Genomic DNA, 16,457 nt, shown 5'->3' with positions numbered 1-16,457 from the left:
AATACATTAATATCTGTTGATTAACTAAGTCTTCAACAACCAAATACATTAATATCTGTTGATTAACTAAGTCTTCAACAACCAAATACATTAATATCTGTTGATTAACTAAGTCTTCAACAACCAAATACATTAATATCTGTTGATTAACTAAGTCTTCAACAACCAAATACATTAATATCTGTTGATTAACTAAGTCTTCAACAACCAAATACATTAATATCTGTTGATTAACTAAGTCTTCAACAACCAAATACATTAATATCTGTTGATTAACTAAGTCTTCAACAACCAAATACATTAATATCTGTTGATTAACTAAGTCTTCAACAACCAAATACATTAATATCTGTTGATTAACTAAGTCTTCAACAACCAAATACATTAATATCTGTTGATTAACTAAGTCTTCAACAACCAAATACATTAATATCTGTTGATTAACTAAGTCTTCAACAACCAAATACATTAATATCTGTTGATTAACTAAGTCTTCAACAACCAAATACATTAATATCTGTTGATTAACTAAGTCTTCAACAACCAAATACATTAATATCTGTTGATTAACTAAGTCTTCAACAACCAAATACATTAATATCTGTTGATTAACTAAGTCTTCAACAACCAAATACATTAATATCTGTTGATTAACTAAGTCTTCAACAACCAAATACATTAATATCTGTTGATTAACTAAGTCTTCAACAACCAAATACATTAATATCTGTTGATTAACTAAGTCTTCAACAACCAAATACATTAATATCTGTTGATTAACTAAGTCTTCAACAACCAAATACATTAATATCTGTTGATTAACTAAGTCTTCAACAACCAAATACATTAATATCTGTTGATTAACTAAGTCTTCAACAACCAAATACATTAATATCTGTTGATTAACTAAGTCTTCAACAACCAAATACATTAATATCTGTTGATTAACTAAGTCTTCAACAACCAAATACATTAATATCTGTTGATTAACTAAGTCTTCAACAACCAAATACATTAATATCTGTTGATTAACTAAGTCTTCAACAACCAAATACATTAATATCTGTTGATTAACTAAGTCTTCAACAACCAAATACATTAATATCTGTTGATTAACTAAGTCTTCAACAACCAAATACATTAATATCTGTTGATTAACTAAGTCTTCAACAACCAAATACATTAATATCTGTTGATTAACTAAGTCTTCAACAACCAAATACATTAATATCTGTTGATTAACTAAGTCTTCAACAACCAAATACATTAATATCTGTTGATTAACTAAGTCTTCAACAACCAAATACATTAATATCTGTTGATTAACTAAGTCTTCAACAACCAAATACATTAATATCTGTTGATTAACTAAGTCTTCAACAACCAAATACATTAATATCTGTTGATTAACTAAGTCTTCAACAACCAAATACATTAATATCTGTTGATTAACTAAGTCTTCAACAACCAAATACATTAATATCTGTTGATTAACTAAGTCTTCAACAACCAAATACATTAATATCTGTTGATTAACTAAGTCTTCAACAACCAAATACATTAATATCTGTTGATTAACTAAGTCTTCAACAACCAAATACATTAATATCTGTTGATTAACTAAGTCTTCAACAACCAAATACATTAATATCTGTTGATTAACTAAGTCTTCAACAACCAAATACATTAATATCTGTTGATTAACTAAGTCTTCAACAACCAAATACATTAATATCTGTTGATTAACTAAGTCTTCAACAACCAAATACATTAATATCTGTTGATTAACTAAGTCTTCAACAACCAAATACATTAATATCTGTTGATTAACTAAGTCTTCAACAACCAAATACATTAATATCTGTTGATTAACTAAGTCTTCAACAACCAAATACATTAATATCTATTACAACTAACGGTACAATTGATTGGTTTAAATGGTTGAAAACTATATTACTTATTATGGTATAATATAATTGGTATACAATCAATGGTTATATCGATGCAGAAAACTATTGTAAAATGAAATAATATATTATAATTTAGATTTAAAAAAAACACTTATTTTTTAATTTTAAAATACTAATAATTTATTGCATTAGAATATATTGTAATCTTATTAATATTTATTAATAATAAAATTTTGTTGATAATTGATAAATGTATTAATTATAATAATTATAGGTTATCATTATAAGCAGTTAACTTTTTTTAAGTTATTATTATTTTTTATTTTTTAAAAATTCTAAATTATTTATATAAGTTTCATATTATATATATCTATACTTCTATATAATTTGGAAATGTTTGTTTATATATCCGTCAGGCAAACAATTACTTTTAGTTCGATATATAAAAATTAAAAATAATTAAAATAACGGTTAAATAAAATTTATTGGAAATGTTTTTAAATGTTTTTGCGCGTTACAACAATTAAAAATAATTAAAATTAAAATAACTCAATAACAACGGTTAAATAAAATGTATTGTTGACTAAACAGTGAATTTTTAAATAGTAATTGCACGTGTAAAGAAAATTTTTTTTATATTTTATTATTTAACGCGAAATTTAAATAATTATTTATTTAGTATAATTTTTATAACTAATAAAATAAAACAAATTAAACACACACACTAACAATTTTATGTATTATTGCAACATGCATTACAATTTTTTTATTTAAACATTTAATATAATATTTTTAACGTGTTTTTTATTTAAAAAAATAATACTTTACACTAATCGATACTAACTAATATTGCAGACTTATTGATAATGTACATTGTACATTAATCGATGCTGCATACTAATTAGGGTTAGATTGAGATTCCCAGGGAGGGAAGTTCCCAAATAAAATCCCTCCAATTTTCCCGGAAAATATGGAAAATATATTATATTCCCTCCCTTGATCGTTAGAAAGGGAATATATAATTTGTCATACATTAAAAAGTACATAATCTCAATGGCTATGTGTTTCAATTGGGACCATTATGTTAGTAATAACTCAATCAAAATATGATTCAAATATTATTAAACATTTAGTAAAAACATTAAAATACATTTTGTAGACATTTACTATACAAACGTGTTTTTAATTAAACATTATGTAATGTGAGTTAGGGTACGATAGGTGGTACCACAAGGAAATGTCTTCCCAGGGAATTCCCAGGGAAGAGGGAATATAAGGAACTTATGGAAAATAAGACGAGGGAGGGAATCTGATCTAAACCTAATACTAATAGATAATGTACACTAAAATCAAAAACATTTTTTCGCAAAACAATAAATAGACTTTAAATAAATAGTCACAAAACGGCCGTTTTTTAGGGTCACTAACTATATAATTAAAGAAACATAATTTTTAAATATACTTTTAATTTTAATTTTAATAAAACCAGAAAATTAAATCACATGATTATTACCGGGGGAACTAACTATAGTAGCAAAATAATTTTAAACATTTTAACAAAACTGTTATTAAACCTAACAAAAATATTAAAATTAATTTTTTTTATATATATATAGTTTTGTTGGCGTGTTTTACAGATTCAATTGATTTTTATATAATTATTGCGTAAACTAAACTAAAAATTTAATTTTAAAAAAATTGGTTTAAGTTTATTGATACCCAATTAGGATATTAATTATCAATATATCTATCTATTATTATTATTATTATAATATGGATAATCAATAACTACTATTTGACACATTATATATTGAAACAAAAATATAGTATTTTCACGAATTCCTGAAAGGAATACGTATATGCATTCTAAAAGTCTGTCTGTCTGTCTGTCTGTCCCACGAGGACATAGGTTCGAATCCACGTTCAGCTACACATTTTTTGTGATTTTTTTTTATTTTTTTGATGTTTTTTATTTTTTTGATTTTTTAAGTTTATTTTTCAGGAAAATAAACAAAATGGTGTCCAATAATTAATTAAAAAAAAAATTTTGAAATTTTTTTTAAGTTTATTTTATTAGGAACATAAAGAAAATAGTGTCAAAAACTTTTTTTTTGATTTTTTTTCTTTTTTAAGTTAAGGAATTCGTATGGAAATGCTTTTGAAGCATTCTCAACTGGTTATTATTGATATTATTTTTTTTTGTTGTAAAAATATACCCTAAAGTTTAGGGTTTAAACTTTATAATTACCGGGTAATTACCCGGTAATTGAATTATTAGCAATCATTTTTATTATTAATAATAATATATAATTATATAAATTAATTATATATATATAATTTAGTTGTGTTTTTTGTTGTTGTTGTTGTAAAAATAGATAATTTTTTTCAAATTATTACATATTATTATTGATATTATTTAGTATACTATCAAATGTATTGAAAAATTAATTTAAAAAAAAACAAACAAACAAAACAATGAAACAATAATTTTTTATCAAATAAATAATTATGTTTATGTTTCGATACATTTTTTTATTAAAAAAAAACATAAAACTATTTAGTTAAATAAATTTACTATTATTTTGTTGTATTTAATTAAATTTAATTAATTAATAAWTTTTTTTWTTAAACTAATAGCTAACAAAAAAATACATTGACGTAAATGTTGTATAAAAAAAAACATTAATACTTTAAATAATGACATAATTTATGGATAAAAATTAATTTTATTTTATACTATGGCTTAACAATCAATGTTTARTAATAATAATAATAATAATAAATACAAAACAATAACAACAATAACTGTCGTTAAAWAAAATGTGTTTWAAAATAATTTATTAATTAATTAATAATATATTTTAGTTWATAATAATAATAAATATTTCCCRAAAAAAAAAAYTAAAACCAAAAACATTTGTTTCGTTTTATACGTTAGTATTGTTTACAGACTTTTYTYTCATTTGAWTTTCACTCCCGATGTCGTCGTCGACAACAACAGCGGCCACAACAACAACAACGGCGACCACCACTACAACCGCAACTGTTAGCACTACWGCGGCCACAGTCGCCGCCGGGACCACYGCTGCYGCCGCCGCCGCTGATGGCAATGGRRTCAACAAAAATGGTGCCGAAGATGCCGAGCTCGGYGGCGGWGGCGAATTGTGGCCCGAAATTGGCGARCATTTAATGGTCCGCCGATCGGACAACACGTGGCGTAAGTTTGCTTATCATGTTGTTGACCAACAATGKTTGCCGCAGTTTTACTGACTATACTCTCTCTCTCTCTCTCTCGCGGACTCTCTAGACTCGGCCGAAGTAATCGAAATGCGGTCGAATAACTGCGAAAACGGACGCCAAGAATACTATGTCCACTACGACGGCTTCAATCGCCGTCTGGACGAATGGGTTGGCAACGAGAGGTTCAATACGAAAATGAAGGCCAACGGCGCCGCCGGTCCGGGCGGTACAGCAGCTGGCGATAAGTCAGCGTTGGCGTCGACAACKGAYGGCTCATCGGCGGCGACGGCAGCCGTTGTTATTACTGTCGGCAACGACAAYACYATCGAYGGCGGCAGCGATCGGAAGATTACGCGCAATCAGAAACGAAAACACGACGAAATCAATCACATTCAGAAAACATTGGCCGAAATGGATCCGACAACTGCSGCMCTCGAACGWGAACACGAGGCCATTACTAAAGTRAAATATGTGGATAAAATCCARTTCGGTAAATACGAAATCGATTGCTGGTATTTTTCGCCGTTTCCCGAAGACTATGGCCGACAGCCGAAACTMTGGATWTGCGAATACTGTCTGAAGTATATGCGATTGGAAAAGACCTACCGATATCATCAATCGGATTGTTGCTATCGGCAGCCGCACGGCAAAGAAATCTACCGAAAGGGTACGATATCCGTCTACGAAGTCGACGGCAGAGATCATAAAATCTATTGTCAAAACCTTTGTCTGTTGGCTAAGCTATTCTTGGATCATAAGACACTATTCTTCGAYGTCGAACCCTTCCTGTTCTACATCCTGTGCGAAGTSGACAAACACGGCGCCCATATTGTCGGCTATTTTTCYAAAGAAAAAGAATCGCCCGACGGTAACAATTTGGCCTGTATTCTGACACTACCGCCCTATCAGCGCAAAGGTTACGGCAAATTTCTCATWGCATTCAGCTATGAACTRTCAAAACTGGAACAATCGGTYGGATCGCCCGAAAAACCGTTRAGTGATTTGGGAAAACTTAGYTACCGWTCSTAYTGGTCRTGGGTTTTGYTGGAAATATTGCGCGATTTTCGCGGTGTACTATCCATACGGGATCTATCGYTGATGACATCCATYACCCAGAGCGACATYATCGGTACACTACAGTCGCTGAATATGGTYAAATACTGGAAAGGACAGCAYGTTATCTGTGTRACRCCKAARCTAGTGGATGAACATCTCAAGAGTGCCCAGTATAAGAAACCCMGKCTAACTGTTGAACAAAATTCGTTGAGATGGGCGCCGCCTAAGAAACAAATTATMAACAAATCGGGCAAAAAGTGATCGGACGGACACATGTGTGTAGTTGTCGTTGTCGACAGCATCGGTAGTTTTTTTTATAGCCACCTRACTCTTAACCTAACTGTAGGTTTTTTTTGTGTGTATTGGTTTATAATATAAGTTATTAATTAATTAATTAATTGATATCACTATTGACTAAATTGTATTTATATATATATATATAACGATAAATCRATTATCCATTTGTCTCTGTATATTACATTACAATTTCATTGATGATATCAACCAACACACGATAGCACACATACYCACACACCCACCCATACACACAGAGACACATACATGAGCTAATAAAATTAAATAAAATATCATACCATAATCACTAWACTTTATTTACACCAACAAACAAAAATTATTGTTATATATATAAAAGTACAGTASAGTATAATAATTATATTATATATCATTTTGAATTAATCAATTAAATAAATTGTATTGTATTAAACACACACACAACTACTGTACTACTACTACTACTACTGTATTAGACTAATAACATTGTAATTAACTAACTAATTAATTAATTAAAAAAACAATTGATACTTGAGAGAGAGAGAGAGAGAGGAAAATAAATTGTTGATAAATATTTTTTTTCCAATGCTAATGATAATTACGGTATATATATATATATATAATGATTAGTTATATAATTAATAATAATATAATTATATATATATTAATTTATATCATTAAGATTCACAGACACACACATAAAACAGGAGTCAGTAAAGCACTTACCGATAAGTATTGGTTTTTTTCATTATTATTATTATTATTTCAAAATAATCCCATCGATTAAAAGCTAATTATTTTTAATCCTTTAGTTTAAGATAAAAAATGTTTTTTGTTTTATTTTTTGATAAAAACAAATTATTATCCCATCAATTGGGGTTTTTTTCATTAATTATTTCACTACTTATTTGTTTTGAATGGATGGATGGCAACAATGAATAAAATTTATTGATTTTATTACCGATTATATATATATATATATATATATAGATTAGATGGTTATGTTGTGTATATAAAAGTCACTACACTTAGGATAAAGTGTTTTATCGGTTTTGTTTATTTGAATATATCATATATATATAATTATTATATATATATATATATATATATTATATGATATATATATATATATATGATTATCGGTATTCATATTATTTAATATATATATAATAAATTTATAATAGTTTGTCTTTAATGAGAAACATATACATAATCGGAAWWATATTATGTAATCAAATAATAATAATAATTAGATTTATTTGGTTTTAATTAATTAATTTATTTATTTATATTATATTATTGTTTCTTAATTTATATCACATTTTGTTTATTGAAAAAAATAGTTAGTTTACAGATGATGTTTCAGGCGATATGAGATATATAATGAATGTTAAATGAATTTAAAAATATATTATTAATTAATTAATTATTAYTATAATAATTATTATGTAATTTTCATACCAACAACTAATATATATAACAAAACAAAAAAAATTACACACTATTTAAAACACAGCTATTATTTTTTAAAAATATATATAATTTATATATATATTAATAATATATATATATATATGATATATACCTAATTAAATAAGATATATAATAATTTTTTTATATTATATATATATATATATAACAATTTGTTAGCAAAATATGTATATAATTTACACAATTAATATCTAAAATTGTTTTTTAAAAATGTCAAACACAGTCACACACACACACACACTAATTGATCACAATTTATTAATTAACTCAAGACTATTGATGGTGGAGGAGGAGGACAACCATCATCATCATCATCATCTAACAACCCCTCCCTACCTCCCCCCCTCTACTCCGGGAGTGGTGTGTATGGGTTATATCATCCATAATTGATTTGCGTAGTTTCGCAAAACGTTACGATAGACTTGCGGCGGACCTCTGGCAGCTTCGGCGGTGCCATCGTCGGTGGCTTATCATCGTCGTCGGCACCACAGTCGCTGTCGTCGACGCCACCGCCACCGCCGCCGTCGCCGAGGCCAACACCAGCCAACGATCTGATATCTTCGTTGATTTCGGGAACAACCTCCAGATCGCCGCCCGTAAAGCCAACGTTGTCGTAGTTGTTGTTATTTAGGTTGAGGTTATTGGCGATTATTGTGTTAGTATTGTTGTTGTTGTTGGCCATCATTACCGACGACGGGTCGCTAATACTGTTACGTTTGGTCGACGGCTTTAGCGAYGACTTTCTCGGCTGMGACGACGGCGGMAGTGGACTATTGTGTACAGAGTTTATTATAAAATTGTGGCCATTATTGGCGGTCACATCACCGCCGGACGGCTCTTTGTTGACGTGATTTTCGTTATAGTTTTCGCTAATTTTTTATATATATATATATAAGAAAAATTTAAAAAATTAAAAAWATATAAATTATAATAACTATATGTTTTAATAGTTTATTAACTATAGGTGTTATTTAATAAGTTAATTAAAAATTTTTTTAAAGTGAATATTATTTTTTTTAAATATATATAAAATTTATATATTATTTTCCAATTTTTTTAAGTCTCATTATTCATATTAAATATATAAGTTATATATATATATATATATACAATATATTAACTGATATTTAATAYAATTTTGTTAAAAATTCTAGACATTATTAAATAATCAATAATATTATAATAACAATAATAATAATAAATTCATATCATATGATAAAATATCAATTTGAATAAAAATAATAATAAAATAATAACAAGAATATTAAATTAATCAATAARAAAATCCTAACAAACATATSATAATATWATATTTAATTTAATWTTTTTTGATAATTTTTATTTATTTTCAAAACTAATATTAATGTTTGTGTACCTAATTATATAGTGCAACAACAAAATTAAAAAAAACTATTTATTATAATTAAATTATATAATACTTTACACTTAAATATTACTTAATTGCCAGTTAATATCACTTAATTAAGATACCCTTTTAGTAATAATTAAGATAAAATTTAAATTTAAATATCTAATTACTAATAATAATAATAATTATTATTATTACTAGTGATAGATAGGATAGACTAACAGAAAGTTAGGTACAGGTGCTGTCTGTCTGTATGTACAGTATATCTTATAACTTACTAATTACTAAACTGTTTGCCGACGCCATCGTTGTATTGGATGGACTCTCGYTGGCCACCGCCGTCTCCTCGTTGGCCAAACTTGAAGGTTATCGGTTTTTTTCGGCGCAATATAATCAACGCCAGCGCCAGTGCCGTAAACAGGATTAGGCATAGACTGGACAGGAAGGCAATGATTACCGTACACGACGACGAATACGAGTCGTCACAGTTGCGTACAAAGTGGCCACTGATGCCGACAACCAATTGGTCGGCGGCGGCGGTGGTATCGCCGAAGATTAGCCGAAAATCAAAGGTTTCGTTTTCGACCGGTTTTTTCAGCTTAACTGACTTTATTTCGCTGCCGCCGTCGCCGCCGTCGGCGACCAAATCGTATAGGTCTTTGTCGCCGGAAATGGCATCTAAATTGTGATCAAAATTTTTTTTTTGTTTGGTTTTTAGTAATTAAATATATATTTATTTGATTTATTTAATAATTAAAAAWCCTATGTTTTATTTTATAGGATATATATATATTTATATATAAACTTTATGTAAATACTTGAATATAATTATCTAATAGAAAATAACTTATGTATTAATAATTTTTTTTRTTATTATCTTTATTTTTTGTACAGTAATAATATGATATGATATATACTATTAATAAATTATTAATAATATATTTTATATATAAGTTTACGAGAGTTTATTAGACATAATATTATTAATAAATAATAAAAAGTAAATTATCAATTAATTTATTATTATTTTCATTTCCATATTCATTATCATATATGATATGATAATAATTATATTAATACTATTAATAATAAAATAATTTTTTTGTCTAAATATTAATATTAATAAAATTAAATGAATTATCAATTTCATTGCCAACATTTTTTTTAGTTTATATTATTTTTGATAAATACAGTTCATATTATTAATAYTATTTATATTGATAGTGTAATAATAAATTAAAATATTATTAATTATTATTATAAAATTACATATACATTATAATAATAATATATATATATATCATATATGAACTTTAATTTATTGTTAATATAATATAAAAAACTATGCTATARTTTTTTTTCAATAGACAGATARATATATTTCAAAATTAAATTATTTAAATCGCTTTTTATTTTATTTTATTTATTATGTATTGTGTAGACATTTTAAAAGATATAAAACAATTTATATAAATATAAATAAATAAATATATTTAAATTACATAATAAATTTGGTGCCACACAATCTCTACGATTTATTATTTAAATATACTTATATTTTAATATATATATATATAYAKATATATATATATATATATCTGATATAGAAATTTATATACTGTTTGCAAGTTTTCATACACAATGGTTATCCCCTAATGTATTTAAATGTGATATTTRTATACATTTAAATACTATTTGATATATAATATACTATTTGTTATCGCAATATACTGTATATGTATTTTTAAAGTTATAAAAATCCCTACTGTCTATCAAAAGACAAAAAAACTATTGTATTTTATTTTATTGTGAAATATTAAACAAAAATAATATTTTATAGTATTTTATATACAAGTATATTAATATAATTAAAAAAATTTTTTAGATCAGATTTGGTTAAATAATTTAAGATAAATTTTTATTATTATTATTATTATTATTATTATTATTATTATTATCATCATAATTATTATTATACTGTATTATAAGTAAATAATTTAGTTAAATAACTAAAATATATATATATATTTTTAAAAATACAATAAATAAAATAAAAGACATTTATAACATTAGATACTATCGTATAAATATATACTAAAWTGTATATAACTTATAAACATTATGATATATCTATAATGTAAATAAAATTTGTAGAAATTTGGCAATAAAAAATTTGACATTTAAAAAATATACTGTATATATCATATATATATATATATATAGCATAACAATGTGTAAGTGTGTATTAATATTAATATTATTATTATTACAATATTGTTATATAAAAAATTTACAAATATTTCAAATATGATATCTTATATATAAAATATATATATGTATTTTTGTTAGAGTTTAAGTTCAGGATATACAGTGTGTGTGTGTGTGTGTGTGTGTGTGTGTGTGTGTGTGTGTGTGTGTGTGTGTGTGTGTGTGTGTGTGTGTGTGTGTGTGTGTGTGTGTGTGTGTGTGTGTGTGTAATACCTGTATATAAAGTACAGTATTACGCAAACAATAAAACATTTTATTTTATTTATTAATATATCACATAAATATMTRTATCTGTATTACTAAATCTTAACTAAAAAATATTTATTGGTATAGCGTTGGTGGTAGTAATGATTGATTATAAATAATAATAATAATAATAATAAGTCTATTGTGTGAAAATATCAAAGTTGCTATAGTTGTTTAAGTGTAGAAATAATTTTATTTTATTATTAATATTATAAATAATTTTATTTTTTAACAACTAATATATTGTAGTTTTTAAAAAAATATATAGATATATATATATTAAAAGTTATGTCTACAGAGATTTATAGATATGAAAGTTCAATAATAATAATAAAAAATTGGCAAAAATTTATCTAATTTAAGCACATATTTATTTAGTCAATTGTTACAACTATTATACAATAAAAATATATATCATAGATATTACATTAATATAGCATTAATATTGTTTAATTGAATATATCATAGTATATAATAAATTAATTTTGTTATCATTTTTCTTTGTCTATTATAATGTTGTCTAATATAATAATAATCAACAAATAAAATATAAAAAAAAGTTTCCCATAAATGACTTTACAAATAAAAAAATAGTTAGCTATAAATCACTTATGTATTACTATTATTATTATTTCAATGATTTTTTATTGCATAATATTATAGATAATATTTTAATCAGAGAGAGATTCATAACATGACTTTTCAAAGTTTAAAAAATGCATTTTATTATACAGTATATTAACTATTAATATAATACTGTAAATACAAGTATTATTATTATTATTATCTTTAATTATTAAACGTATAATAATTACTTATTATTTGTTGCTTTAATTTATTTTTTACAGTAATAATAATAATTTAAATATTGTTTGCGCCATTCATTGCAGGCAATAATAGGTTAAAATGATTTAACAATATTTTTTTTATTAATATATGTTATTTAATTATTTGGTAAATAAAAAAATTAAAAATAGTTTTCTATCATCGATACATAAATTTTTTAAAAATAATAATTATTATTATTATGATAATCAATAATACTGTACAGAATTAATACATAAAATTTATTACTATATAAACAATGAGACACACAAAATAGTTTACAATAAATATATATATATATATTAAATGTTAAATTTTTTTTTGGTTGTACTACTAATTGTTGAATGATTTTTGTTGTAATAATTGAAAATATATATAATATTTTATCTATATMTATATATATAATTATCGATTCAATAAATAATATTATTAAATTAAAAATTAAATATATATATATATAAATAAATAAATTTGTATTTTTTGTGTGTGTAAAAATAATTATTTAAAAAAAMTATTTAATAATAATAATAAGTAAAATAATAAATTATTTTTATTATAATTATTATTATTACTACTAATGATAATTAACTGTCTAAAAAATAATTTTAATGATATTAATTAAACATATTTAACAATAATATAGCAATAAAACTAAAGTATATATATAAAAAAGGTATTATTATAATACCTATATTAGTTAATATACTRTATATAATACAAGTAATACATATAATCTATTATCCTTTAAATAATAATAACAATATATATATATTTTAGGCGATTCTTACCTTCAATTTGTATAACTAATTGTGAGGTAAACCTCATAAGTGTAGATCCTTTTGTATTTTTTTCGCAACTGTCTATTTGTTGGCTAAAAATTGGYTTAATTTGTTTGTCATCTAATGCTGAGCTGATGACCATCGATGGTATAATTATATTCAAACAGATTATTATTAATAATTTGTTTGATAACGATTTGGCAGATCTTGTTAGCAATAATTGGTGTCCATTTGATGCCAACATTTTGATTTTGGTTGTCGTATACGAGACATTCACAGACAATATATATMTATATATCTATATATATATATCTATAATTATAATATATATATATAGTTGTAGTATTTTTTGATAATAATAATTATTATTATACAGTAATTATAATTATTAATAATGAGAGAGAAATCTGTTTGACGTTAAATAATAATAATAATAATAAAAATTATAACAAATTTTTTTTTAATATGAACACAATATAAATTCATTGTATATATTAATAAAATGCAATATTAAATGTATATTAGTTTAATTATAAAACATTATAAGACACACACACTTTTCTAACACAATTAATAAAAGAAATAATAAAATAATTAACTACATTATTATCTCTTATAAATTATTAATATAATAATAATAATAATAATTTTTAGTTAGCAATAAAAAATGATATAATTATTATTATTATTATGATTATCGTTATTCTTAATAAATTTATAATTAAATTTATAATAAATTTTTTTAAAATAATACAAAAACAATTATAGCATTTATRTGTATAATGTCTTTCACTTAAGTTATATATATATAAATATATGTTTCACAGCTAAACAGCAATAATAATAATAATAATAATATTTTTTAAATATATATATATATATATATATATATATATATTATATTACTATTTAACTAAATGTCTGATTGGAAACATTGGAAACAATAGTAACAAAAAATAAAAATACATTAACACTACACTACATACTAGTACAGTGTGTTTAAAGCACTGGTAGTCACTTATCTCATATACTTTAGTATTAAATACAATATAATATAATATACTATTACTTAAACACACCGTAACATCACTTATTTTTTTGAATCTATAATATAATATAAATTTATATAATTTATAAAACATTATACTATCTCACTGGTGATAACACAGTTAGTTTTTTTATAGAGAAACAGTATATACTGTATATACTACTATATATATACTGTATATATAATTGTAATTGTATTAATAGTAGTGCATATGATTTGTGCACTTTTTTTTATTTTATTTGAAATCATTTGAAATAATAAATTATTATTAATAATATTAATATTATTTTTTATTATTTGTTTCATACATTACATGAAACACTCAATTAAATATATACTACAGCATAATATATTGATAATATAGTAAATATAATTAATATATATATATATATATAAACAGTATATGAAATTAATAATAAACTGAGAGATAGATAGAGAGTGAGATCTAATGTTTAGTTATTTTATTTTATTTTTTTTTTTTTTGGTGTAAGTCTTATATTGCACTCGACATTGATTTGTGTAAATATTCTCTYTCTCTCTCTCTCTCTCTCTCTCTCTCTCTCTCTCTCTCTCTCTCTCTCTCATTGAAAATCATTGATATTATACTTGAATAAATTTATAATAAAACAAAAAAAAAATTTTGTTACACACACACACATACATGCACACTATCAACATTATTGATAAAAATAATAAAAATCATAACACAAAATAAAAACCTAAGACAGTAAAATACTGTATTATATATAATATATAAGATATCTTAACTTAAACATAACTTTTAACGGTAGTCACAGTAGTAGTAGTAGTGATGTATAGGTATATGTAATACAGTATTATTATAATAATAAYAACAACAAAAAAATCATTCATTTGTAACAAACTATCTAAAAATGTTAACCAATTCCTTAAACACCTATCAATAATAGGATAGTGTTTAATACTGTTATGTACTGTACCGGTATGTATGTGTGTGTTGGTGTGTATGAGCCCATCAATAGTATTAGTTTAGTTTAAATACAATATTATGTTATTTATATAATACAGAACAATATATATATATATACTTATAACTAAAAATGTTAAGTATTTTCCTGACGTCAACTTTAAGTATACAGTATATACCGTATATATACTGTATATATATATATWCTGTATATTAAATGCTACTTAAAATAATAACTACATTCATATACAGTATATATATACAGGTAATGTTAATTTATGATAAATAAACTAAATAAATAACATATACAGTAATGGTTGTATTTTTTAAGTGTATTGTAAGTTATGTTTATAAATTCATGTCACAATTAAATCATGTATTATTATTATTAGTCAAAGAGAGAGAGAGAGAGAGAGAGAGAGAGAGAGAGAGAGAGAGAGATAAAAAACAATTACAAATGTAAAGTTAATAATATAATAAATGATAACATTTTGTTGAAGTTAACTTTGAAGTCAATCGGCAAAATAAAATTGATTATAAATTTATAGTGTATATCATATTAGAGAGAGAGAGAGAGAGAGAGAGAGAGAGAAATGAGAAAATAGAAATTTTATAATAAATTTTTTCCCCAAAAAATTATAAGAAAATTTCTAGATAAAGTTTCTCTCAGTAATAAATTTCTATAGAAAATTTTTTAACATTATAATTATAATCTACTATGAGATCCCTATATCTATTGTAAATACTGTACTAATTTGAAACATAATATATCAATATATAACACATTATCTAATTATAATTATAGTTTATTTTTTTGGTTAAATTTTATTTATATTTTTAAATATTTAATGTAATTATTTTGTTGAATTATTTTGTTATTATTTTGAATATTAATTGAATATAATATATATATATTATTAATATTGAATTTTTTTGGGGGGATCCCATAGACATAAATTTATATTATTGGAAACTTTCCTGAAATTTT

The 16,457-nt window shown here is 23.7% G+C and overlaps 2 protein-coding genes across 3 annotated transcripts; one reads left to right on the top strand and one right to left on the bottom strand.

Moving 5' to 3' along the window:
- Positions 1-4,889: 4,889 nt before the first annotated feature.
- On the top strand, positions 4,890-6,621 carry LOC128954645 (histone acetyltransferase KAT8-like). The gene is made up of 2 exons (XM_054300247.1): positions 4,890-5,127; positions 5,218-6,621. Exons 1-2 carry the CDS (start codon positions 4,890-4,892, stop codon positions 6,465-6,467), a joined length of 1,488 nt encoding a protein of 495 aa, XP_054156222.1. The 3' UTR covers positions 6,468-6,621.
- A 1,596-nt stretch (positions 6,622-8,217) lies between these two features.
- LOC128954541 (uncharacterized) lies at positions 8,218-13,722 on the bottom strand. Of its 2 annotated transcripts, none has more exons than XM_054300130.1 (3): positions 13,485-13,722; positions 9,636-10,035; positions 8,218-8,857 (listed from the first exon to the last, which is right to left on the bottom strand). In XM_054300130.1, exons 1-3 carry the CDS (start codon positions 13,717-13,719, stop codon positions 8,365-8,367), a joined length of 1,128 nt encoding a protein of 375 aa, XP_054156105.1. In that variant the 5' UTR covers positions 13,720-13,722; the 3' UTR covers positions 8,218-8,364. The 2 variants fall into 2 exon arrangements, with proteins under 2 accessions (XP_054156105.1, XP_054156106.1); XM_054300131.1 differs by having other exon boundaries at positions 9,648-10,035.
- Positions 13,723-16,457: the final 2,735 nt, after the last annotated feature.

The sequence above is a fragment of the Oppia nitens genome, unplaced genomic scaffold (assembly GCF_028296485.1).
Source record: "Oppia nitens isolate AA-2021 unplaced genomic scaffold, nextdenovo-longstitch-racon4-pilon3 scaffold28_pilon_pilon_pilon, whole genome shotgun sequence".
In the NCBI taxonomy this organism is placed as follows: Eukaryota; Metazoa; Arthropoda; class Arachnida; order Sarcoptiformes; family Oppiidae; genus Oppia; species Oppia nitens.
The sequence above is the reverse complement of the archived record's forward strand: the minus strand, read 5'-3'. Positions and strand labels throughout refer to the sequence as shown.